At 38.3% G+C, this 24573-nt stretch overlaps 1 protein-coding gene across 3 annotated transcripts in view; it reads left to right on the top strand.

Moving 5' to 3' along the window:
- Positions 1-14965, top strand: part of PRODH2 (proline dehydrogenase 2) — a 228527-nt gene extending 213562 nt beyond the window's left edge. For all 3 annotated transcript variants that reach the window (XM_044086241.1, XM_044086242.1, XM_044086243.1), the window contains exons 8-10: positions 3114-3224; positions 13497-13585; positions 14427-14965. In XM_044086241.1, the coding sequence (XP_043942176.1) occupies positions 3114-3224; positions 13497-13585; positions 14427-14647 (421 nt within the window). In that variant the 3' untranslated portion in view covers positions 14648-14965. The remainder of the gene's footprint in view (positions 1-3113; positions 3225-13496; positions 13586-14426) is intronic.
- The last annotated feature ends 9608 nt before the right edge of the window (positions 14966-24573 follow it).

The following is a 24573-nucleotide window of genomic DNA, read 5'->3' on the forward strand; positions in this document are numbered from 1 at the left end:
AAATGCTTCCTCCAACACCATTAACATATACTATAGAATGTTTGAATCATTAGGCGGAGGAACTATTTTACATCAAAAATATACAAAAATAATACAGTACTTAAAACATAAGTAAGTAAGACAATAATTTTACAGAGAGCATTCTTTAAGCGCACTAATGCCCTCCAGGGTGTGTGTTATTGTGTAATTAATGCCCTTCCAGGTGTGCAGAGATGTGGCGCTGCAACACCTCTGACCGGGCGTTAATTACACACCCACACACACTGTCGGGCATTAGTGCTTATATAAACTTTACATTTTGGAGGGGGAGTGTTCTAAGCAGAATGTGCGTGACTAAGTTAGGGCAAGCGCATGGGTGTGTATGTAAAGAAAAGAAAGGCTGCTGCTGAAAGATACACATGCTTGACGCAAACAGTAAACAACTTCTGTTTCTGATCGTTATAACAACATGCCGCTTTAGAAGTATTTGGGTAATAGTCGCCAACATCCAATGCATGACGGACACAAGCAATGTTCAAAGTCCCACCAATACACAATTAATATAAACAGCAGATACACTGAATACAGTCTTAATAATTAAATCCAAAGTTTTGTAGTTTACCTCTGTCAAGACCAATGGCTTTCAATTAAGCAAACTCCTGTTAATGTAGTCACCAACTTTTTACAAGTTTCCCCACTCCGTTATGACTCTGAGTAGAAGCTTTGCACGTCTCCCTAGTAACCAGACAATGTGCCACGTGGGCAAGACTTGAGTTCTCTGAAGCTTAGTAGTATGTTTTGAGGAAAACATACCAGAAGAGGCATTAGACCCAATAGTGTTTCTGATAAGACATAAGTAAAGGTGAACTAAAATTTCTTTGGATAGATAAGATGCATTTAGAATATTAGTGAAGCCATGTACAGGGTTTTATTCTCACCTTGAAAAACAGGGCTGACATCAAAAGGACTACCTGGGTTATTACCCCAGCGTTGTGTATGACGCTAGTGAGATGAATGAGATAGTTACCAGGGTCTGTGGTTTGGCCACCACTGCGTGGTGGCATTGCAGTTTTCCAGGTTAGATTGAAGAAGTTACGACAGGCCATACTTGGTACTAGGAATCAGATAACCTGGTGTATTATTGGGGACCAAGGATGAGATATGTGTAGATTTGACAGGGCTGAGAGGACTTGTTCCATAGTGATCACATGGTGTGTGCCTGGGACCGTGGAATCTGTGTAACAGGTGTAAATATAGGTGGAGTAAAATTTGCACTTAATTTGTATTCTAGGATAATAGCCATTTCATTTGGGTCAGTGTAGACAGTATTACTGTGGACTAGCTTCAGACATGGAGTGGTGTTAATTCTTAATTGGTTGACATAGTTAAAGAAAGATTTGTAGTAGCATTTGGTTTCAGTTACTATTTTACGCTCATATTCAACATTAAGCTTCATAATGGTACCATTTAGGCCTTTGCTTGTCTGCTTAACTGTACTTTTAAGGTGGGTAGAATAGGACCTATTATAAGCTTTAAATATTTTCTCTTGTTATATAGTTTATTTATATAGATAGTCCACCATACGGTTTGTTTTTTTTAATTTTCCATTATATTTGATGCAAGTGGAGACTGCATTACAGAGGTGTAGCTAGGGTGGTGTTAACTGTGTGACTGCCCTGGGTGAAAAATATTAGGGGGCAGGATTGTTGTTTGCTGATACTGTGGGAATGCAGTACTAGTATTTAGAAATCATTGCTGATACTGATGTCACAGTCACAGTTGAAATACTAAATCATTTTGTGTGTGGCAATGTAACAGTAGCAAGCCATTTGTTACATTTATAGCAAGAGGCTTGCTATAGCCACTGAGGAAAGAGCTTTCTTTTCATCCTCAGCCTCAAAAAGGCTTTTTTTGCTGCATTATCAGTAAAACAATTTAAGTGAGAGTAGAAGTCAGAGATGTGCTTTAGCAAGCACTTCTGTAGGTAGAGGATTACAACTGAGTATATTTATGTTAGCAAGTAGCTGAAGAGGGGAATTCCCAGAGACTGATGTATGGTCTTATTTATCAAGGGAAGAAACACAAAGAGGTGTGCAAGGAAGGACAATTGATAATATCATTATCAAATATCAATATATAATGATATGAAAATATCAATAAATATTGAAATGAAATATCAAATTATATTTGAAAATATACCCGTGGGATTCCACCTGTGTCCCTGCTGGACAGTGGCATAGGGTGCTGACTTGTTGGAACATGGGCTAAATTCTTGGCTAGGATGGAAGGGTTTCAGGGTCAACAGACTAGAAACTTCCTATGATTCTATGATGGTGTGATCAGGCTAATGCAGCAGTCAAGTAAACCATAGCATAGTCTTTAACCTTTCACCTTATATCACTGACAGTGTTTTTCTGTCCGCGCATTCACATGCCATGCATTCACTAGCCATGCACTCACATGCCAACTCTACTTGTAATGAGATCAGTCACATCTATTGAGGTGCCCATTTGTTTGTTCCATACTAGGTGTTGGGTTGCTGTCATTGTAAGTAGCATCTTGGCTGCTGCACATACAGCCTGATTGAAATTGACCAGCAACTTTAATCTTTGGAGGTTTAATGGTATTGGTAACTATTCACAATTTCCACCACCAGATGGCAGTGTTGAGTTTTTGACTCTGTTCATCGGTTTACTATTAATTAATTTCCTGCAATTACTGGTAGCGTTCGTTCGAAAGACATGCGTGCGTAAAGGGGCATGCCTTCGTTGAAGGTTGGGCGTCAAGCTGGCACCTCGGCATTTCATAAAAATGTACTGCCAATCATTAGCGGACCGGAGTTCCGCTGTGGCAACCCCTTACTGGGAAAAAGCAGAAAGACAAACAGCAACTTTACTACTGATTTTACTACTAGATTGCATTGCTGATTTTGACTGCTTATTAAAACTTTGTCCTCCACGTAGTGCTACTTTATGCATGCTATCTTTTTCTCATATGTACTAACTTTAGCAAGTTAAATATTATTTATTTATCTACTTCAAAATATAAGGAATCTCAAAATGTGCAAGCAAGTTTTGAGCATGTTCATCAAATTTTAAAAAATAATCTCATGTTTCTTTCTTGGGCTCTTCCAGCTACCAGAGAGTACTTGATCGAATGCTGGACCTTGTTGGAGAAAACAGTGAGAGATATAACATCATTGTAGCTAGTCACAATGAAGCCTCAGTGAAGCAAGCCATTAGACGGTAAGAAGCCAAGAAGAGGCACCTTCTAATTTTTAGTAGTTATGTGATTTATGAGCTCAGGCTAAGCAAATAATGCAAGCCAGTGCTATATAGCCAAGGTGCATATGTATTTTCAGAATAGTCAAATTATCTTTCTACTTGAAAAACACTTAAAAGAAAGGATAAAATTGTTGTAGTCTCACTAGCTAAATGCCATAGTTGTCAGTACTGGGTAGAGAGAATTTATACAACATGCACCACTGGAAAATTATGTGGTACTGTTCAATTTTTCAGTCATTATTCTAGTTGTTTATTAAATGCAATCTATTAATTTCAGGTAGAATAGCTATCTGCAGCAGTGAAAAATAATAATGTTATACACTGATGTGTATGCTACAGTGATTTGGTTTGGCTGATATATCTGCAGGAATATAAACTAACAGATGTACTATTCTTCTATAGAATATATCTGTCTCTTTAGCAGCAGTTTCTACCCCTGGTTCCTTTCAGTGCATCAGCACAGATCTTGCATATAAAATTAAGTTTACTGAGTTTACAAAGACATCTTATTACTATGTACAGCTGTTACTATGTTACTCTGACTAACAATATTGGAAAAAAGTGCTATGAAGACGATCCCAGTTCAAATGCATAACATGGCCATACAGTAAGACCTTCTGAGTCCAATGCATTTTTAGTCGCTCTCTCTGCATATTCATTAGAATGATTTATTAATTATTTTATTCCCTGGGGCAAAAAGTCTAAAATTATTACTGGCATAATATAAGATCCAATTAACTACAGCCACAAAAGCAGTATGTGTTGCTGTCAAAGTAGCCCTCCTGCAGCATACTTGCTGGGCATTGTAGTTTCTTATCTTGTAGACATCTATACTGGGATATTGCAGTGTTTACTAACTGTGCTCTTACAACAATGTATCTACACTGCTGATCTCCGGCTCTCCTTTGTTGTATTTACTTGATGACATAGATAGTTGGCATAATGGTTAAAGTCTTAACTTCACAGATTCAAGGTACAGAATTTGATTCTGACCTCTGGTTATTAGCTGGGCTTGTAATAGTCTGCAAATTGCTAGCCAAATATTTGCTAGTAAAGCTATTCTGTTTGTTGCTTTTACATTTTATATAACAAGATCATAAGTAAAAAGGGGCCTTGGGTTAAGATCTCTCATCTTAAACAAATTAAATAAAAATAAACTTATATTGCAGTTAAAAAAAGTCTTTTATATAGAAAATGGTATTCAAAATGATATGAATTCCTGTGCTATTAAAGGAAATGCACTCCAGACCATTAATACTGTTATGCAGTTTACCCATTAATTAATCTAAAAAAATAATTCAAAGAACTTGCAAAAGCTTCAAAGAAGCATTTGAGTCATAAACCTTTTAGTAACTGTTGAACTTTACAGAGGGTCACCCATTGCCGTAATTATTGATTCAGACTATTACATTGTTGGTCTCTTTATGTTAATCTTTGACTAAGACAAGCATGTTCTCTTTTCTAATGATCTTTCTCTTTGCATGACATGCAAAGTTTTAAAAGTTGAAGTCTTGTCATTTGAACTTCCAAGGAAAGTTTAAGTTTTATTTCCTCTGAAACTATTTTGTTTTTTGTCCAGTCAATGGTATATGAAGCATTCTTCAGCAACAGTATAATTCAAAGGCATCAGTTAAGGAATTCATTATGTCAGTCCTATGAGAAACAAAAATTCCTTCAATACTTATGCAGAAAAAAGATTATGTGGGTTATGAAGCTCCATCTTCTGCTAAGTATATTTAGACTGAGAATGGAGGTCTCCACAATAAATTTAGTGACGTTTGAAACTAGCCCTTTTTTCCTGTGGGTACACATGCATGATTTCAGTTACCAGGGAACATACCTCTCAACCTCTTAGAGCAAGAAATCTGAACAGAGATTAATATAATGAGGGGGGGGGGGGGCTGAAAAATGGGAACATATTTTAAATATTGCTCTTAGAAACTTATAAAATTGTTAAAATAATAGGATTTGTGTTAACATGCATTTTCTGAAGGATATAAATTCTGAAACTCAAAGGCATGTCATTAATTAGTAACATCAATCCTTAGTGATTTGCCATAAAATCACAGATTTTATGAGAAACAGACCAAAACTATGAGGCAGAAATCTGGACGGTCTGCGAAAAGCTGGGCAGCTGAGAGCTATGCCAGGGAAAAAAGCAGCATGGGAGTATGGATGGACTGTCATGACTACCATAATAAATGCCTGAGGAGCCTACAACATGGATCCGTGGGTGAACATTATACATCAGCCTTTGTACAGTTACCATTAATAAATGATGCTATACAGACAGAAACTTAGAAAGGTCCAGTACTGCCACAGATGTGTAAGTTGGCCATAAAAGGACATTCTAGAGATCATAACATCTTGCACTTTGCCTTGCTAGGTAAGACAAACTAGCTGTCTTGATATCTAGGCACTTCATTATGTGGTTTCAGATGGGTGATTTCAACAAACCTGCACTCCCAAGTACTGGACACTGTGTATGAAAGACATTTTGGGATAGTAAAATTGAAGTTACTAGCCCGATGTCTCACTAGTATCCAGGCGTCAATATGAAGATTGCAGAACTAGCCAAAAGATGTACTTGATATCAAATGGTCCAAAATATGCTATCACCCTTGCATACTTGGGATTTCTCCTCTGAAACTTGGCAGTGTATTCATATTGAAAATAAAACAAAGCAACTAAAAGAAGACTGTGCACATGATAAACTCTGAAAACCAAAAGACACCAACTTTCATATTAAAACTGACTATTCAAAAATTCAATTAAATTATATTAAATACTTCCATTCCTCTTATGAACTGAGACTTATTCAGAATGGAAGCAAAACTAAACAGTCATGGGTAAATATTTACCCATAATCACATGCTAATAACTGAATAGTCATGTTCTTAATTATCCTCAGTAAGAAGCTGAGATCCCTCATAAAATCCTCCAAAGCTAGTTACGAAAATAAAATTGCCAAAGATTCCAAGGACAACCACAAGGCATTCTATAGTTATGTCAAGAATCTAAATGGCAATGCTCAGATCTGCTCTGCGCTACAACAGAATGACATTAAATATACTGATACCAAGGATATTGCCAATATCCTGGCAGATCGATTCAATGCAAACTTCACCCCCCCTCACACCCTAAAGGGCCCATCTCAATACCAAAAGATTGCCAAATTCTGGTGCTCACAGCCACACAGGTAAAAAACGCACTCTCCAAAGCTAAGAATATAACATCCATGGGATCAGACGACATCCCAGGCTGTGTACTACATGAACTACAAAATGAACTGGCACCTCACCTAAGTGTCATGTTTAATCATAGCCTCACCTCAGGCTTCATGCCCAATGAGTGGCACACAGCTACAGTTATCCCACTCCACAAGGGGGGATCCACCTTGGATCCTGGTAACTATCGTCTCATCAGTCTGACGAGCCTGATCTGCAAAGCCATGGAATGCATTATCATGGAACTTATAAACAAAGACATTGGCAACCTTCAAACACTGGACCCCACCCAGTTTGGTTTTGTAAAGGGCCGATCTTGTCTCCTCAACCTGATTGACTTCTTCAAATCAGTCTCCAGAGCAGTGGATGAGGGTAAGGCGGTTCACACAGCCTATCTGGACCTCGCCAAGGCCTTCGACACCATCCCCCACTCTGGAATCACAGATAAACTTACTAAGCTGGGCATTAGTCCCTACGTTACTCGATGGGTTGCCAACTGGCTTACTGACAGAACACACACTGTAAAAGCTGCCGACTCAAAATGCAGCTCCAGACAAGTGACAAGCAAAGTACCTCATGGTTCAGTGCTGGGACTGCTCTTGTTTGGCATCTGCTTCTCTGAAGTGCAGGCCAGCACTAAGGGACTCTGGCTACAAAGTTTGCAGATAACTGCAAACTGGGAGCCATTATTGAATCCCCAAATGATGTGGATATTCTACAAAAGGGCCTTACAGAAACAGATGCTTGTTGCCAGAGCCATGGGCTCAAGCTCAATGCCAAGAAATGTATAGTTATCCCCTTTGGGAAAAAACATGTACCCATGAATTACCACATAAGTGGCAGTACACTAAACACCGAAAGTGTGATAAGGGACTTAGGGACACAGGTGGGCAGTGGTCTCACTTTCGATAACCACATAGCCACAACAGTCAGGAAATCCTTCTATGTGGCACACCTCATTACTAAAGGCTTTTCAACCAGAAAAAAGGAGGTAATTGTCCCACTGTACTCATCCCTCATTAGACCCATTTTAGAGTACAATGCCCCATTTGGTATGTACCTCACAAGACATCTGCAATAACTGGAAAGGCCACAGAAATACCTCACTAAAAGAATCACAGGCCTAAAGCAGATGCCCTATGCTGACCGTCTAAAAAAACTCCAGCTATACTCTGTCGCATATCACCTACTCAGAGGTGACCTCTGCTTAACATACAAGGCCATGTCAAACCCAGTGCTGTTGGACATGCTGCACATAAAGAAATCTCAATCCCTCAGAGCTACACGCTCCAGGGATCTAAACCTGGTCATCACAATGAATAAAATATGCTGGTGGGATAGGTTCCTGACCCAGAGACTCCCCATACTCTGGAATGGACTGCCCATACATGTCAAGCTGAGTGCCTCTTTGGCCCTCTTCAAAAGGAACCTTGACGATTGGATGGGAGATAGGAAATTAACCCCGGGGATCATGTCAGTCGCCCTGCTAGACAGGGATCCAGGGAACTAAATATTCTGGGAAGAAATAGCCAGGGAATTGTTATGGCTAGGTTTGTATAGGCCATAGGGCCGATAGCCTAGTACCAGCCTATGAACCTATGTAACTATAATAACATTTGCAAATGAAAGCCTAGAAGCACCAGCAACCCTGCCTCAGAATTTAAAGTGCAAATTCTAAATCTTTGCTGCCCTCCAGTAACTGTAAAAATGATAACAAGCACACATATAAACATTCAGTCAAAAGAATAATTCATTCCTGGTTTAAAAGGGCAACCCCAATCTGATAATCTGCATGTTTTCCAAATATAGTAAATCTTCCTTCCAACCTTACATACAAACAGTCTTTTTGCATTCTAAAGCAGAAAATGATTTTTGTTTAGAATAAGTTATTTTATACATATTTTTGTATTGTTTAGGTTTGGACATTTAACAACTATTGGATTTATTATTCATGTTGAATTATTGCATCGTGTATCTGTTTTTGAGATGGGATTTTTCATGACTTGAGTCAGTTCATTATGAAGTCATTTTTGGCACCTTTTTTATTTAACTTCAACACAATGATGTTTTAAACCTATTTTATTGTTGAAGATGCTACAGGAGTTTAAACTGGTTTGTTTCCTAGAAATTCTACAATTAAACAATTGTACCAGCTTTTCCAGTGTTTTGTTTTGACCTTTGTGCTGAATATTGTGCTGGAGTTCCAAGGCATATGCTACATCACCTGCAATATACAAAAGCAAACATTATTATGAGTTCTGTTAACTATAGTCATGTGACTGCACCATTATGACATCTAGGATTGGCAGTGTGTGCATTTACTAACAAGATAACCCAAAAAAAGTAGAGGCATAGCTAGAGTGGGGTGAAGGGGTAACTTCCTAGGGTGATAGACAAGAGAAAAAAGCCAGCACCCTGGAGGATTCTTACAGAACAAAACTTTATTCCAACTGAAACTAGACCGGTTTCAGCAACAAGGCTTTCGTCAGTAGTACATTAAGCCATAATGGTGAATACAAGTCTTATATACTCTCAAGTATGAGTCATATGACATCACTTCCTGTGCAAAAAACAAAAATATATAAGCAAAACACCATGTCAACTGAAATAATCAAAAAGGGATAATAAAGGTAGATAGATTATAGAATGACCAATTTGTGGTTATATAGAAATATATCAACAATATGAATCACAAAGAATATTAATCACACCAAAAATTTTTTGAAAAACTTGTCAGATATGATGCATCTGAATACAGATGTATATGTAATACAATAATATATTGCAAAAGATATATTAAAAAATCATATATTAATACATGATCCAGCATATACTGTTAATTCAAAGACTAAATCATAATTTGTCATTTAGTCCCGGTGGAAAAAGACCACCAAGTTTAATAATCCATCTTTTTTCCTTAGCATTTAAAATTTCATGCCAGCCCGTTTTGAAAGTACGATTCCCCTGAATATAGTCAATAATAACAAAAGAAAATTTGGCTGTCTGATGCTTAGTGGTGTGTCTATACAATGCATTGGTCAATCTCTTATTTCTAATATCTCCCAGATGTTCCGAAATCCTAATACGAAATTGTCTAATCTAATAGTTAAGGATCCTGCTAAACAACAGCTATATCTACTTCCTAAAATTCACAAGTCCAGTTTCCAGCCTCCAGGTAGACCAATTGTCTCCGGTATTGGGTCACTCACAGAACCTATATCGGTTTTCCTTACAGATAAATTGAAACCTTTATTAACATATGTTCGGGCCAGAATTCAGGATACGACTGAATTTTTGCAGATTGTTTCTGAAACTGAACTTGAGCCTGACTGACGAAAGCCTTGTTGCTGAAACCGGTCTAGTTTCAGTTGGAATAAAGTTTTGTTCTGTAAGAATCCTCCAGGGTGCTGGCTTTTTTCTCTTGTCTATCTACCTAGTTCACTTGCCGTGCACCAGCCTAACTTGCTAGCTTTCTTTTAGTCACAACTTCCTAGGGTGCAATGTGTCAGGGAGGCGTGCTTGGCAGATGAAGATAGGGAGGCAGTGATACCAACATTCAGAAATGAACACCAGTGCTCCATGTATGAAGATCTTTTTTTTTTTTGACAAATCAGGTCAGAGTAGACGCTACCTGCCTTTCTGATAGAAAGCCCCCTGCATGAAATGTTGATGTAAGTGGTGTAGTTTGCAGATGTGGAAATTATGGGAACTGCTCAGATGATGCACAGACTGAGTGAATGTAATTCCATGAGCATTACACACAACTTGGCTGACAGAGTGGAAGCTCTTCCTGTTGATAAGCAGATGCCAGATGGAGCAGGTGGAGCCTTAATGACAATGTGGCACATCAGTGGCCCCAGAACCTCAGGGTAAGCAGATGCCAGATGGAGCAGGTGACGCTTTAACAACAATGTGGTACATCAGTGGCCCCAGAACCTCAGGGTAAGCAGAAGCCAGATGGAGCAGGTGACACTTTAACAACAATGTGGCACATCAGTGGACCCAGCACCTCAGAGAAATAGGCTGCTTTGTAGAATGCCTGCATAGTGGTGGTTTGCTCCTCTGCTGTTTGTGGGAATCACATTTGCTCCTCAACATTCTTTAGCATCACATAGGTTCATAGTTTCTTAGGTATATATATATATATATATATATATATATATATATATATATATATTAGCCTAATGACCGCCAGGTCCTTTATAAGCCTAGCTGAGCAATCCAACCCAATTTTGTCCCTGTGTGCCATGGGTGTTTATTAGCTTGGAGTATGTTAGATGGGAAGTTTCTAGAGGTTATGTGTGTGGAAGGGGGTTAAGTTAGTTTGGGCATTACTGTCTGCTAGTGCCTATCAGAGACATGGGGGCCAGACCCGGGGTGAATTCCTGATTTTCCATCCATTGGTCAAGGTTACACTTAAGTAGGGTTAGGGATGTACTCTGTTTTACATGGATAGGGGGCCTGATCAAGAGCATGAGGATCCACTGAAACACACATCTGTCTCGCTAACATGTCTTATTTATGGTCACAAGCAAAATTTAAATTTATGTTTTGAGTGGTTCTGATGGTGTTCATTTTGCAGGTGTGCAAAAGGCCCATCAGAGTTGGATCAGAGCATATATCACCTTTCAGTAATCTGTAGGAGACAGAATATAGAGAAATGGCTTTAAGGCAATCCATATAGGACAATGTGTTTATACTCTAAATTTTCTTAGTAAAGAACCTTTGTGGGTGTTCCAAATGCTGCATATGTCTAGTCAGGTACATGCCAAAAGGGGCATTATACGCAATGATGGAGCTGATTAGGTTCAAATAAAGTGGCACTATGACATCCTTGGTCATAAATGCCATACTCTTACTTACAAGTTGGGCAACATAGAATGGTTTTCTTACTACCTTGGCCACATGTTGTTCAAAGGCCAGATTGCTTTCTACATATTATCCTAGATCTGTAACTACTGGGTCAACTCATAAGGGGTGTCTTATTGATGGAGTAATTAGCCTGAGTGGCAGTTTTCCCAAACAGCACTATAATGCATTTTGGCATTGAGTTTTAAACTGTGACTTTGGCTCCAATCATTTGTCTGTGTTAAACCCTCTTGTAAGATGTTTGTGTCATGGGGGAATCTATGGTAGCTCCCAAACGTTTTCAGCCAAAGACCCTTCATGTTAGCCTTTACCTCCAAGAAGTAGATGCCAGATAGGAGCTGTCCCATCATGGATATCTGAGGTACCCCATTGGTGACCAGTCTCTTAGTGAAGGTGGTCTCATCAGTCCTGACTTCCTGAGTCCTGTATGGGATCCTGTTGGGAATCCAGTGAGTTATGTTGGGGTTTGTACCCAGTTCATTGAGTTTGTCAACTATACCTGAGTGGGGTATTGTATCACACACCTTAGCCAGGTCCAGGTAGATGGTATGCACCTTTTTCTCCTTATCTATTATCTTGTCTTGGTGACCTTCTCAAAGAAGTTCACCATGTTTAGTAGGCATGACCTTTCTTTGACAGACCAAACTGGGTTGGGTCCAGTGTTTGAAGGCTGCCTATGTCTTTGTCGATCATTTCCATGATAATTCATTCAGTGGTTAATGAAGGTTGAGGAGCAGATGTCATTCCAGAAGGCTGAGGTATGCAAAACTCCAAATATGTTCCCAGTTGGATGCTGAAAGACTTCAGCGGCAAGGATGGCTGAGGCTACATAAACCTTCATGTTCAGTGAGAAAATCATTCCATGCATCCACCTTGATCCCATAAAAGGGCATCACCATCCAACCAGCTCCTCTATATATATATATCTATCTCTCTCTCCATGGAGTAATAGTCAACTAGGCCCCCATCATGGAGGTGATGGTGTGTTTGTTGCTGATGGTACCTTCTGCAACATGGAAGATGTCAGCAGACGATGTCTCAGGCACCGGCTCCCAAAGTAACAACTGACACATTCTGAGTTGCGAAAGTGGATGCCACTCCTTAGGTCTTTGAATGAGTGATAAACCTGCTCACCACAAAATACAACTGTGCAGAAAAGCTGTTTGTCATGGCTCATTGTCCTATTTTTATACATTTTTTGAAACGTGTTTTTATATTTGTTGTCATTGTTTGCATAGATTGTAGTTCATATTAGCTTGTTGAGACTTATTTGCATTCCATTCTATGTACACTGTGCTATTTTCCATGTTCATGTAATCATGTCTTGTGTGTCTCTGAACTGGGCACTCCCTGTGTACCGTCATTCACTGCTCCAGTTTGCTTAATGCAGTGCACTAATTGTTTCTAAATACCCTTCACCCATCTCAATCCAACTAAATTTGCATTTATCTATCTGTTTCACAGTTTGCTCTGGGTTTTCATTCGTTTTACTACCGATACTGCTGCAGGAGCTTTCTCCAGCTTTGTGCATGTTGTTTGCAACTCCCCACTGAACAATATAAAAAGCATCCATACACTCTCTCTCTCTCTCTCTCTCTCTTCAGAAAATCTCTACTTGACCTCCCGACAAATTCTATACTGTAGAAATTCTTTGCAGTGCCTAATCCTTTGCTGTACATTTTCCTGATACCAGGCCTTCTTATAGGCTGTCATTTTGGTAGCTTCTCTGCTGTCTAGATTCCCCTCCTCATCTTTCAATCTGTACCCTTAAACAAATGTTCTTTGCTTCTCTACATTAAATAATACTAGAACACCAAAACTGAAGATTATTTTATGTAATAATCACAGTTCTGTGGTCTCAAAACTAATGTTACTGTCTATTAATGGCTGGTTGTGATATGCAAATTGCATGTTTATAATGAACTTTGCATTTTGTCTGCCTTTGACCCAGGTCTTGCCTATAAAAGATCATTGGAGTAGCACACTGGTCTGGTAAAAAAAAAATTAAGTAAATAAAATAAATAAATGCACTACCATTTCTGTCACAGCTGCAACTAAGTAATCTGTAGCAGCACAATGCTCTGTATAACACTTCTGATGAGGAGCAGATAAAACAGTGTGTCTCCTTTTTATATAGGATAGAAACCATGAAGATTTCAAAAGAAGGTGGAGCTGTATGCTTTGGCCAGCTGCTGGGCATGTGTGACCATGTCTCCATGACCTTAGGTAAGTTGCAGACAAAGCAAAAACATAGTTGGTACCATTAACTTAGAATTTCTCAAAATAATTCCCAATTTTAAGAGGGATGCAGCAGAAGTCTGAGAACAAATTAGAGGCTTTTGAGGTGCTTGTGTGTCTTTGTCATCTCTTTTATACTGTTGATGACAGGGGATTTCAGCTCTTATGTCCCCCATATTAAATCTCATCTTGTGGAAGTAATGGTGCAGGAAAGTACCGGAAGAAACTGCTGCTGGTGCCAAGTGAAAGAAGGGTGACGAACCTCAGTATTAATGCTTGTTGATTAAGATTAAGTTCTCGGGTAATATCGCCAGTATGAGGCAAATAAGGTAGATTGATAACTTCTTATATGGCTGCCGTTGCTTGAATAGTATGTGCTCAGTTACCTATGTTTATAAATAGTTGATTTTTCAAGAACCAAGACTTACACCTAATCCTACCCAGCATCTGAAAACAGCATAGGATTTCAGCAAGTGACTGCAACATCTATACAAATACAAGTGGAGTATGTTGCCCCCTGCCCCGCCATGCCAGAGTTGTTAAAGCCCTCTTATATGATTAGCCAAAGTCTGTTACATGATATTGGAAGAGTTAGTCTTCTCTCTGCAGAGGCGTGACCATTCAAACATAATGTCAATCTCATTCTTCCAATCTTTTGCTGATAGTTGTGGTTTGCTGTTGTCACTGGCTTGTCATGTAGTTATAAGGCAGTTACAGACTACAGTAATCTTTAAAGTTTTACATTTTTAAGATGAGATTACAGGAAATTGCTTGTTTTGTGAATTTTTGCTGTTTTCTATTACCGCTGTCCTGATTTTTCTGCCTGCAGGCCAGAAGGGTTATGCCATTTACAAGTCGATTCCTTATGGCCCGATTGATGATGTCATGCCGTACCTTGTGCGCCGAGCCCAGGAGAACCAAAGTGTCCTACTAGGGATCCGAAAGGAGAGGGATTTGCTCCAGAAAGAACTCAAACGAAGGATATTCTTTCGTGGCAGAAAAAATGCAGAAAATAATGTGGACTATACACTGCCTACAGACAAGAGATGAAATATTCTCACATTTATTCAAAATAAGCTTAATAAAATAAGCTAAAACATGACTTTGCTATTCAAAATTTTAAATCTAGGAACTCTCTGGAGGCAAGGTTATGATATATTTAAAACAAAAGCTGGTTCAGACTGGACCTTACAATTTTAATACAAGATTTTAACCAGCCTGCATTATTTTTTTTTCAGTTACATTATACAATGAGTCTGAAATATCTTGTTACAGTATTAGTCAAAACATCTTACATGCACATTGTAAGTGCTGCAAAAAGCTCATAACTGAAGGGTGACATTAAAAATAATAACATTAAATTTCAAATGAGTTTTGTTGAAATATTTCAATACAATACATTGGATATTTCTAATATGAAAAAAGGGTGAGAAAGCAACAATTATTTTGTATTCCATTACAGAACAGGGTAACTCAGAAAGTGTATTTAATACATTTATATCACAAAACAATCTAAAAAGTATAGTGCCTATAAATAAGTCATGTATTCATCAACTTCCACAAAAAATGTTTTCAGAATATGATGCAGAGTATAAATACATTTTCCTTGACTGATGCAGTAAATATCCATCACCCGATTTAAGAATTAGTTGGTTTCTTTTAAATTAACTAATGAAATCTTCATCATTAATTAATGAGATATACAGCAGTGTTATTCTATGGTTCCTGTAATTACACTGGGTTTATAATTATAATCAGCTGTCTTTTAATTTGTACAAGTAGTTAGCAGTCACACTGTGTAGCTCAGATGACGTTAAATCTATGTGACTTCATGTGTTCTTCAATTTCTCTCGTGTAAGATTTTAAAAGTTTATTTTTTTCTGTTGGCTATTAGGAATTTTCTTCTAATCTGCAAATGATTCCTTTCTGTATCAGATCATCATCACTATGATGTTGCTTTCTGTTATCTTGACTCATTGGGTGGGTGGCCTAATGGTTAAGGTGTTTGCCTTACAAACGCAAGGTACAAAGTTTGAGTCTCACAAGGGATAATTAGCTAGGCTTAAAAATGGCTCGCAAAGGCAGTTAGCCTAGTACTACTCTATGAACCTAAATATGTATGAACCTAAATTAATGCTAGTGTTTCATGTAAATTCTGAAATTCCAAACCACCCTGCCACACCTTTAAAGAATTATTTCAGGGTGACATTGTCCACTGCATGGGAGGCTGTATCCTTCTACACATCCACTACTTATGGATGTGTGGGAGGTCTCACATACACACACCTGCTGTGTATGTATACTAACTGTGAAATTGCTTTGCCTTGAAATAGAGGAAATACTTAGAGCCACTTCAGCCTTGAGCTTAGTATATGTCATTGCCTATTCACACTTTTTCCTTCTTCTGTTTGAAAAATCAGAACTGAGGTACTTTGACTAACAAGACCCACATTTTTTTTCAGTTATTATAATTAGAATTTTATTTTGCTACAATTTAGTTGTTGATGTTTACATATTGTTGTTACACCCTCTGCATCATAATTTCCAAGTCTGTTACGAAGACAATTAAATGGGGTTAAGATGTTTAATGTTCGATGTTTGGTCTGGGTCATGGATCTCAAATGAGATTAATATTGGCCACTCTCCACAAAGAAAGTGACCAAAACACCCTTTCACCATTCCATACATCACCTTTATGTTTAATTATTCAACATTTTCAGCCTGTCTGATATCTAATGTCAGTGAATTCCATCTTCCAACCTTTGACTGGAAGAACATTCCATCTATTTTTGCTTGATTTGCCTTTAGCTGTACTATATACTTATTATTCCATGTGCACCTATCATGCTTTAAAAGCATAATTCCTAATGTACATCCCCAACTTTTTTTTTAAACCGTTAAGTACCCAAATCAGATCTTCCTGTATCCCTCTACAAAAAATAAATAAGTAACTAAATAAATAAATAAAAAATAAAAATAAATTAAGCCTCCTCATTCTTTTCTTTTTGTGTTTTTCTTAATTCTTGTTATATTACTATGCTCAGCATACATTATGTAACCTGTTTTGTGTATTATGCTGGATGTACTGTATTTGTATAAATTGATGTTGGAGCTTTTCTCCCCGGGCCTCCGCTGAAAATGGACCTGGTCCAGTCGGAATTTCCCGGTTAACAAATGTAAAATAAATAAATAAATAAATAGTATCCTGTAATCCTTTGGTATATATCTTCTGCACCTTCTCCAGTCTTTCAATGCCACCTCTGCAGTACACGCAAAAGCCTAAGCAATAGTTTTATTTCTGTATTTACTTATTTATTTGGCATTTGTTTATTCTACCATCAGTCTAATAATTGACTTATAAATTGGGTGCATAACCTACTTATTTATCCCTTACACAAGCTGTTCTTACCACAGATTTAATCAGAGTAAAACATTCCTCAAGGTCATATTCACTTGATCACCAAAACTTTAATACCAAAATATTCATAATTTTTAGATTCTTTATAATATTACTTATACTATAGTGGTACCCCTGGATTACTTCTCCCCATATGCAGTACTCTGTGCTTGGTCTCATTGAGGTATGTATCGTGATTTTGTGGCCCTTGAAAAAGGTTGTCTAAATATTGTCAAACCTCATGTTGTTCACAGATGAATGTCACAGCCCCACTCTAACTTAACATCATCTCTGAATTTCCCAAACTAGCATTTATTTATACTGGAAAAAAGAACATAAAAATATGAAAGCAACAGAGGGCACAAAACCATGCCCAGGGTGCACCCATAGCTTTCATGATTTCTTTAGAATTCTAAACTTGGATACATTCTGTTGCTGTTCTATCATTTAACCAGTTGTTAATGCATTTAATATTGTACTTGTTAAACTTTCTTTTCTCTAGAACCTCTATTATATAATGATGTGGATCCGAATCAAACACCTTAGCCATATCCAAATAAATCATGTCCACTAGAAGATTGTCATCCAAGACCTCAACTACATCAGAATAGAAATTTACTACATTTTAATTGTCAATTTTCCTGAGGCGGAACCATGCTTGCGAATATCAAAATACACTTCGCTAGCTGAACTCTTCGTTAATTCAAGTCAAGACTCTTTCAGAACATTTCCCAGTAAAACTGGTAAGACTTTTAGGCCTAAAGTTTTCAATATTAAAACAGATCCACCCTTGTGACCTGGAACAATGTATGCACCTTTTCATTGAAGGGTAACTACACCCGAGATCAGAGTTCTTTGAAATATGAATAGTAATACTTCGCAGATAAAAGATGCCCAGTTATATCATCAGGATCCATATGGCAGTATTTGAGCTTATCTTAGCAAGTGTCTTCCCCACCAAGTCATCTATTATAATTGGACGAATATCTACTAAAGTGATTATTGTAGTAATTTATTTATTATCTATACTGTTTCCCTGTGTATACCCATCCTTAAATTCAGCAGAGCAATTAACCAATATACAAGGATCAGAAATGCATTTAAAACACAACTAAAATTTCAGCTACCAACTCAATGGATCTGCTCCTCTGTATGTCCAGAATACACTCCACGGTTATCTTTGGCTTGCCATATCATCAAGGCATTTAGTTTCACACAGAATCCTCTACCCCACAACCAGTCTTCACAAATACATGAGCTTTTGTATCTCCCAGTCATATGCATAGTTTTGTGACACTGCTTACCCCAACATCTGTACTTCTAATATAAATCTTAGGATAGCCATGTATATAATTATGTATGAACTTGCTTTATACCCCACCTCTTAACTGCAGTATTAACATTTCTGCCCTAGCTAATATTTTAGCTCATCTCTATTTTTTGAATTTCTAAGCATTAATCACATAATCTAATACCCATTTGATAAATCCACTAATACAACTCATCAAATGCTCAGTGTTCAACATCTGCTATTTATTTATTTGCCATTTGTTAACTGGATTAGTCCAGCTAAGCCAAAGGCCAGTTTTCAGTGGAGACCTGAGAAGAAAAGCTTAAAAAAAAAAAAAAACATATTAACATACATACATTCAAGATACAAGAATATTTCATAGATCATACATTTAAAAAAACAAGAACATTACATATTCATATCATTGCATAGGTTTACAGTGACAGAGGGTTAAATGACAATTATATACAAAATTAGATGCTCAGAGAGCAACATTTGAGAGTTTAGAAAAAAGTGTTGCTATTAGTAGAGACGTACAAGTGGTAGAAGCTCTAACAATTAGAGTAGAGAGAGGTATAAGGAGGTGTGGGTGGAGGGGGTTTAAGTAGGATCCTGGCACGGGCAGGAGCTGAAATTGAGCAGGTCATTTTTAAGTTCAAATCTGAAGTGGTTAGTATAGTTGATGTTTCAAATATTTGGCAGAACATTGTTCCAGGCTTGGGACACTGTGCTTTTATAAAGAAGTTTGCCAATGCTTTTGTTGGTTTTATGAACATTGAGAAGGTATTGATCAGAACTGCGTACAGTTCGAAAAGGGGTGTAGTGGGATATGACAGAAGAGAGGGAAGGACAGGCTGAGGGTTTGTTTAGTAAGATGTGGGGGAACTGTACCTGGCAAAGGAGAAGTCGGGGGAACTCAAGCCACTGAAGCAATTTAAAGCAAGGCAGTGATGGGAATTGTATGGTTGATTGCTGGCAAACTGAGCTATGTTGTTATAAGTTTATTCCAGTTTGGTTATTAAGGTAGATTGTAAAAATGTAAGTATAGGAGAGGCATATAAAAGACACGGCAGGATGAAAGCCTGTTCCAGAGAGTGTTTGGAGTTAGAAGCTAGGAATGTTTTGTTTTTATAGAGTAGACCCATTTTTTGATTTTAATTTTTAATACAGTGTTGTATAAGGATTTCAAATTTTATCATCAATTATAATACCCAGCAGTTTAGTGTGAGAATCAGCTTTAATAAGGGTGGTGTCATGTGATGAGCTGGAGAAGGTGTTTTTATGATGAGATAGAGATTTAGGGAGGAATAGGAGGAGTTAGTTTTTTTTTTTGGGGGGGGGGTTAAGGATGAGCTGGTTGTCAGGTAGCCATTGTTCAACATTGTGAAATGTGTTTTGAGTAATAAAGTGGAGGTGAAAGATGTCAGAGCAGGAGACAAGGGTAGAGTCGTCTTCGTCTGCATATCGAATCAGGGAAGAGGTTGTGTAGGAAGAGTGGAGGTTGTTGGTAAAGATGTTGAAAGAAGAGGTTCTAGGATAGAGCCCTGGGGGACACCAATCTGGATAGGGGAGCAGGTAGAAAGCCATTTGACTGACTGTAGCATGTTGCAAAGGTAGTTAGAGAACCAGAGAGTAGCAGAGGAGAAAAGGTTAAAATCAAATAGTTTTGTTAGTAGTTTAGAGTGTAAGGCAGTATCAAATGCTTTTGAGAGGTCAAGGAAAAGACATGACACAAGAAGGTTTTTATCTCTGGGCCTCCACGACAGTATGCATAAAAGAGAGAAGGGCTGTGGTTGTGCTATGGCTTGGCCTAACGCCATGTTGAGTAGGGGTCAAAAGGTTTTTGTCTAGAAGATAGTTAAGGAGCTGATTGTGAATGCATTTTTTGAGAATTGTGGAGAGTGGTGAGAGAATGGCTATGGGTCAATAGTTTGACGGGTCGGTGGAGCTTCCTCCTTTGTGTAGTGGTACGGTGTAAAAAGATTTCCAAATGTCAGGGATAATAGATTCTTGGATCGACCTGTTTACAACTGTAGAGACTGAGTAAGCTATAAGTAAGCTGTAAGTTTAAGAAACGGGAGAGAGATTATCTGCAAAGAGAGAACATGGGTTTGGTTTAAGCAAAATAAATATGTAGGCAGTGGGGACAGAGTTTAGAGAAAAAGGGAAGGCGTTAGTAGTGTTGGGAGGTGTGGGTGAAAGATTTTTACACTGGTCAGTGGGAATTAGTTTGTGAATAGATTCAATGAAGTAAGAGTTTAATAGTGTGATGGTTTCTTGAACGGTATTGTTTGGATAGGGGTTAGGGGTGGTGGGTTTACTGGGGTGTAGGATATTATTGACGGCGCACCAACATTTTTTAGGGTTGGCGTTATGTGTGAATTCATCCTTATAGTAGAATTTTTTTCTTGTCTTTGTTAATATGTTTTTTGTTAGATTTCTAACCTCTTTATATTTTTGAAATAGTACAGTAGCCTTAGTTTTTAGCCAGTTTTTCCAGGTGTGATCTTGATTTTTCATGAGAGTGAGGATGCCCTTAGAGAGCCAAGGGGTATGGGTTCTTTTTATTTATTTATTTACTTTATTTTACATTTACTGACCGGGAAAGTCCGACTGGGTATATGCTCATTTTCAGCAGAGGCCTGGTGAGAAAAGCTCCATATATTCAGACATATGAGACTTACATAATATAAGAGTACAATCTAGCATATCAGATGAAAAAAGAAACAGTATAATTATAGTAAAGACACAGTTCAACAGGAGAAATTACCTATATGTCAGAGTATAATATCGCAAGGAAGGCTCCATATATTCAGACAAGCAAAATTTCACATAATATATGAGTATAATCTAGCATTTCAGAGGAAAAAAAAAACAAAAAAAAATGCGTATTTATAGCAAAGATCCTAACTTTCCCTAGTGGTGCAAGGGTGTGTAGGATATAGAGAAAAGTATGGTTGAATTTTAGAACTGCATCATTGAAAGGAAAGTATTTCAGTCTGGACCAGTTTATTTGTGAGAGACTATTATTAAATGATTGGATATCAAAGGAGGAAAGATTGTGACGGTGTGCATATAGATGAGCCTTGGGTATATGGAGGTTGTGTCTATGTATAGTTTTGGATGAGAGGTAAGGATTCAATCTAAGGTGGCACTATTATTGTTGTTTTTATTAAAGCAAGTGGGTGTTATAATGAGTTGCTTGAAGCCATGGAGATTAATGTTAAGGTCTGGGGAGGTGGTTGATATTTTTTTGCCAATCTATGTTGATGTCTCCAAGTATAATAGTTTTGTAGGGGATGTGGAGAGATATCCATGACAGGACGGGTTCTAGGACAGGAATATTATTACCTGGTGGAATGTAGATGGCAGCAATAGCAAATCTCTTTTGTGAGTTTAGGTGACAATTCAGAATAAGTAGCTTGGCTGGCTGGAAGTTTGGGAGAGTTAGGGGTAGTGGGGATAGGCCAAGTTGCTCAGAGTACAGTATGGCTACTCCTCCCCCTTTTTTGGTATTCCTTTCTAGACGGTAGAAGTTGTAGTGGGGGGGTAAGATTTCAGAGTTTGAGATATGTGGTTTTGGCCATGTTTTAGATAGGGTTAGGATATGTGGACAGTGATAGGCTATCCCTGAGTGTAAGTCTGAAATGTTGTTTAGTAGACCTTGTAAGTTGATTGAGTAGATAGTGAGGTATTTGCTTGTCAAGGGGGTGGTGGCAGATTGGTGATTAGTGAGTGAAGGTTTAGTGGAGGGATGTGTGGAGGGTTGGGGTGGATGTCTCCATCAAGTAAAGGAGTTGTTAGTGGGGTGGGTTTGGATGGTAAGTTGTAGTAAGTGAGGGATTTATATTTGAGTTTTGGTGAGGCTGGAGTGTTGTGAATATTTTGGGTTTAAGGAGTTGTGTACTGGGGATACTAAACTGAGAAGGAGAGATTAATAAGGGAAGGAGAGTGTCGTTATGAGTTCCAGGATGTGTGTGTAGGTGATGGTTGTGAATAATTCAGTTCCACATGATAGGAAGTTAGGAGTGTGAACAAGAACAGTAGAGGGCTTATGAGGTAGAGGTGAAACATGATTGGTATGATAGGTTTGAAGAGTAGTAGCTAGAAGTGTAAAAGGGAGACAGAGGGTGTTTATGTTAGGAGGTTATATTAAGGTAGAAGAAAAGGAAGTGCAGAGGGGAGAGTAGTAAGAAGGAAAGTGAAGAAGCCCAGATGTGAACCACATGGGTAGGTTTAGAGGGATGGGGAGGGAGGGACTTTAGAATGAACTGCATGGGTAGGTTTAGAGGGATGGGGAGGGAGGGACTTTAGAATGAACTGCATGGGTAGGTTTAGAGGGATGGGGAGGGAGGGACTTTAGAATGAACTGCATGGGTAGGTTTAGAGGGATGGGGAGGGAGGGACTTTAGAATGAACCGCATGGGTAGGTTTAGAGGGATGGGGAGGGAGGGACTTTAGAATGAACTGCATGGGTAGGTTTAGAGGGATGGGGAGGGAGGGACTTTAGAATGAACTGCATGGGTAGGTTTAGAGGGATGGGGAGGGAGGGACTTTAGAATGAACCGCATGGGTAGGTTTAGAGGGATGGGGAGGGAGGGACTTTAGAATGAACTGCATGGGTAGGTTTAGAGGGATGGGGAGGGAGGGACTTTAGAATGAACTGCATGGGTAGGTTTAGAGGGATGGGGAGGAGGGACTTTAGAATGAACCGCATGGGTAGGTTTAGAGGATGGGGAGGGAGGGACTTTAGAATGAACCGCATGGGTAGGTTTAGAGGGATGGGGAGGGAGGGACTTTAGAATGAACTGCATGGGTAGGTTTAGAGGGATGGGGAGGAGGGACTTTAGAATGAACTGCATGGGTAGGTTTAGAGGGATGGGGAGGGAGGGACTTTAGAATGAACTGCATGGGTAGGTTTAGAGGGATGGGGAGGGAGGGACTTTAGAATGAACTGCATGGGTAGGTTTAGAGGGATGGGGAGGGAGGGACTTTAGAATGAACTGCATGGGTAGGTTTAGAGGGATGGGGAGGGAGGGACTTTAGAATGAACCGCATGGGTAGGTTTTAGAGGGATGGGGAGGGAGGGACTTTAGAATGGGTGAAGACAGTTTTCTGATTGGTTGATGCATAAACATCTTTTATACATACTATAACAGTTACCTTTATTATACATAAATGTAATCTAATTATCAAATGTATGTATAAGTATTAATGCATTTAATATCTGATTGCATCTGTTACTGAACATTTGGTTAAAAAATGTTTATAATATTTTGAAGCTTTTCTCCCTGGGCTCTGCTGAAATGTGTTTTTTTTTACTAAACCCAGCTGGACAAACCTGGTAAACAAAAGCAAAATAAAAAAAGTAAAGGATACAAAATTATGATTCTGTATTAAATATATTTTAGAATTCCAGTCTTTATTACTTTGCCTAACATATTTACAGAATTTCTTTTTTAATTATCAACCACATTCTTTGCCGTATTTATCTCACATGTACACTTGGCCTTCCTAACTAACTCTCTAACCTCTAGATCTACCTTTTAGGTAGATTGCTATTTCACTCAGATGGACATCATCTCGACCTTTCTCAACAACATATTTTCTTCTTAATATCCTAACCTCAAAATCCAACCACAGTGTACTAAACATGCTGCTTTGTAGTTGTTGACAATTTTCCATTAAAGCAGATCTACATGTCGACATAAAAGATCTTCTTTCCAGCTCAAACTTTTCAAGACGTTATTAGTGCATTAGAAAGACATGCGTAAATGGGCGTGCCTTTGTTGAAGGTTGAACGTTGAGCTGGCACCTCAGCGTTCGTCAAAATCTACTGCCAATCATTAGCAGACCGGAGTTCCGCTGTGGCGACCGCTAACCGGGAAAAGCCGAAAGACAACAACAACATTACTTTACTGATAGTCTGCTTTATAAAAGAAAATTTACCCATAATTATTTTAGACCTTCTTTTTTTGTGCTGAGTTAGTACAAGCATTTTTGCATATGAAGGCAAAAGAGACATCAAATCAAATTATGCCAAGTAAACGGCAAACACCATTACACCTGCTGTTCTAGCAATTACTCTTCGCGGGTAGCCAGTTTTTTTATGGGATCTGATTGCTGTGTCATTTGTTTTTATAATGAAGTCATTAATAGTTAATTGATAGCTTGCCAACTTCCACATCATGGACTAGAATTAAAACTGGTTTACTCCCAATTTGCTAACGAATGTTTGTGTTGTAGCTCTGAGAGTGTTGAACTTTAGAGTAAAAAAGTTTTCTCTTT

This window comes from Protopterus annectens, chromosome 10.part0 (assembly GCF_019279795.1).
Source record: "Protopterus annectens isolate FY-2018-M chromosome 10.part0, PAN1.0, whole genome shotgun sequence".
Taxonomy (NCBI): Eukaryota; Metazoa; Chordata; order Ceratodontiformes; family Protopteridae; genus Protopterus; species Protopterus annectens.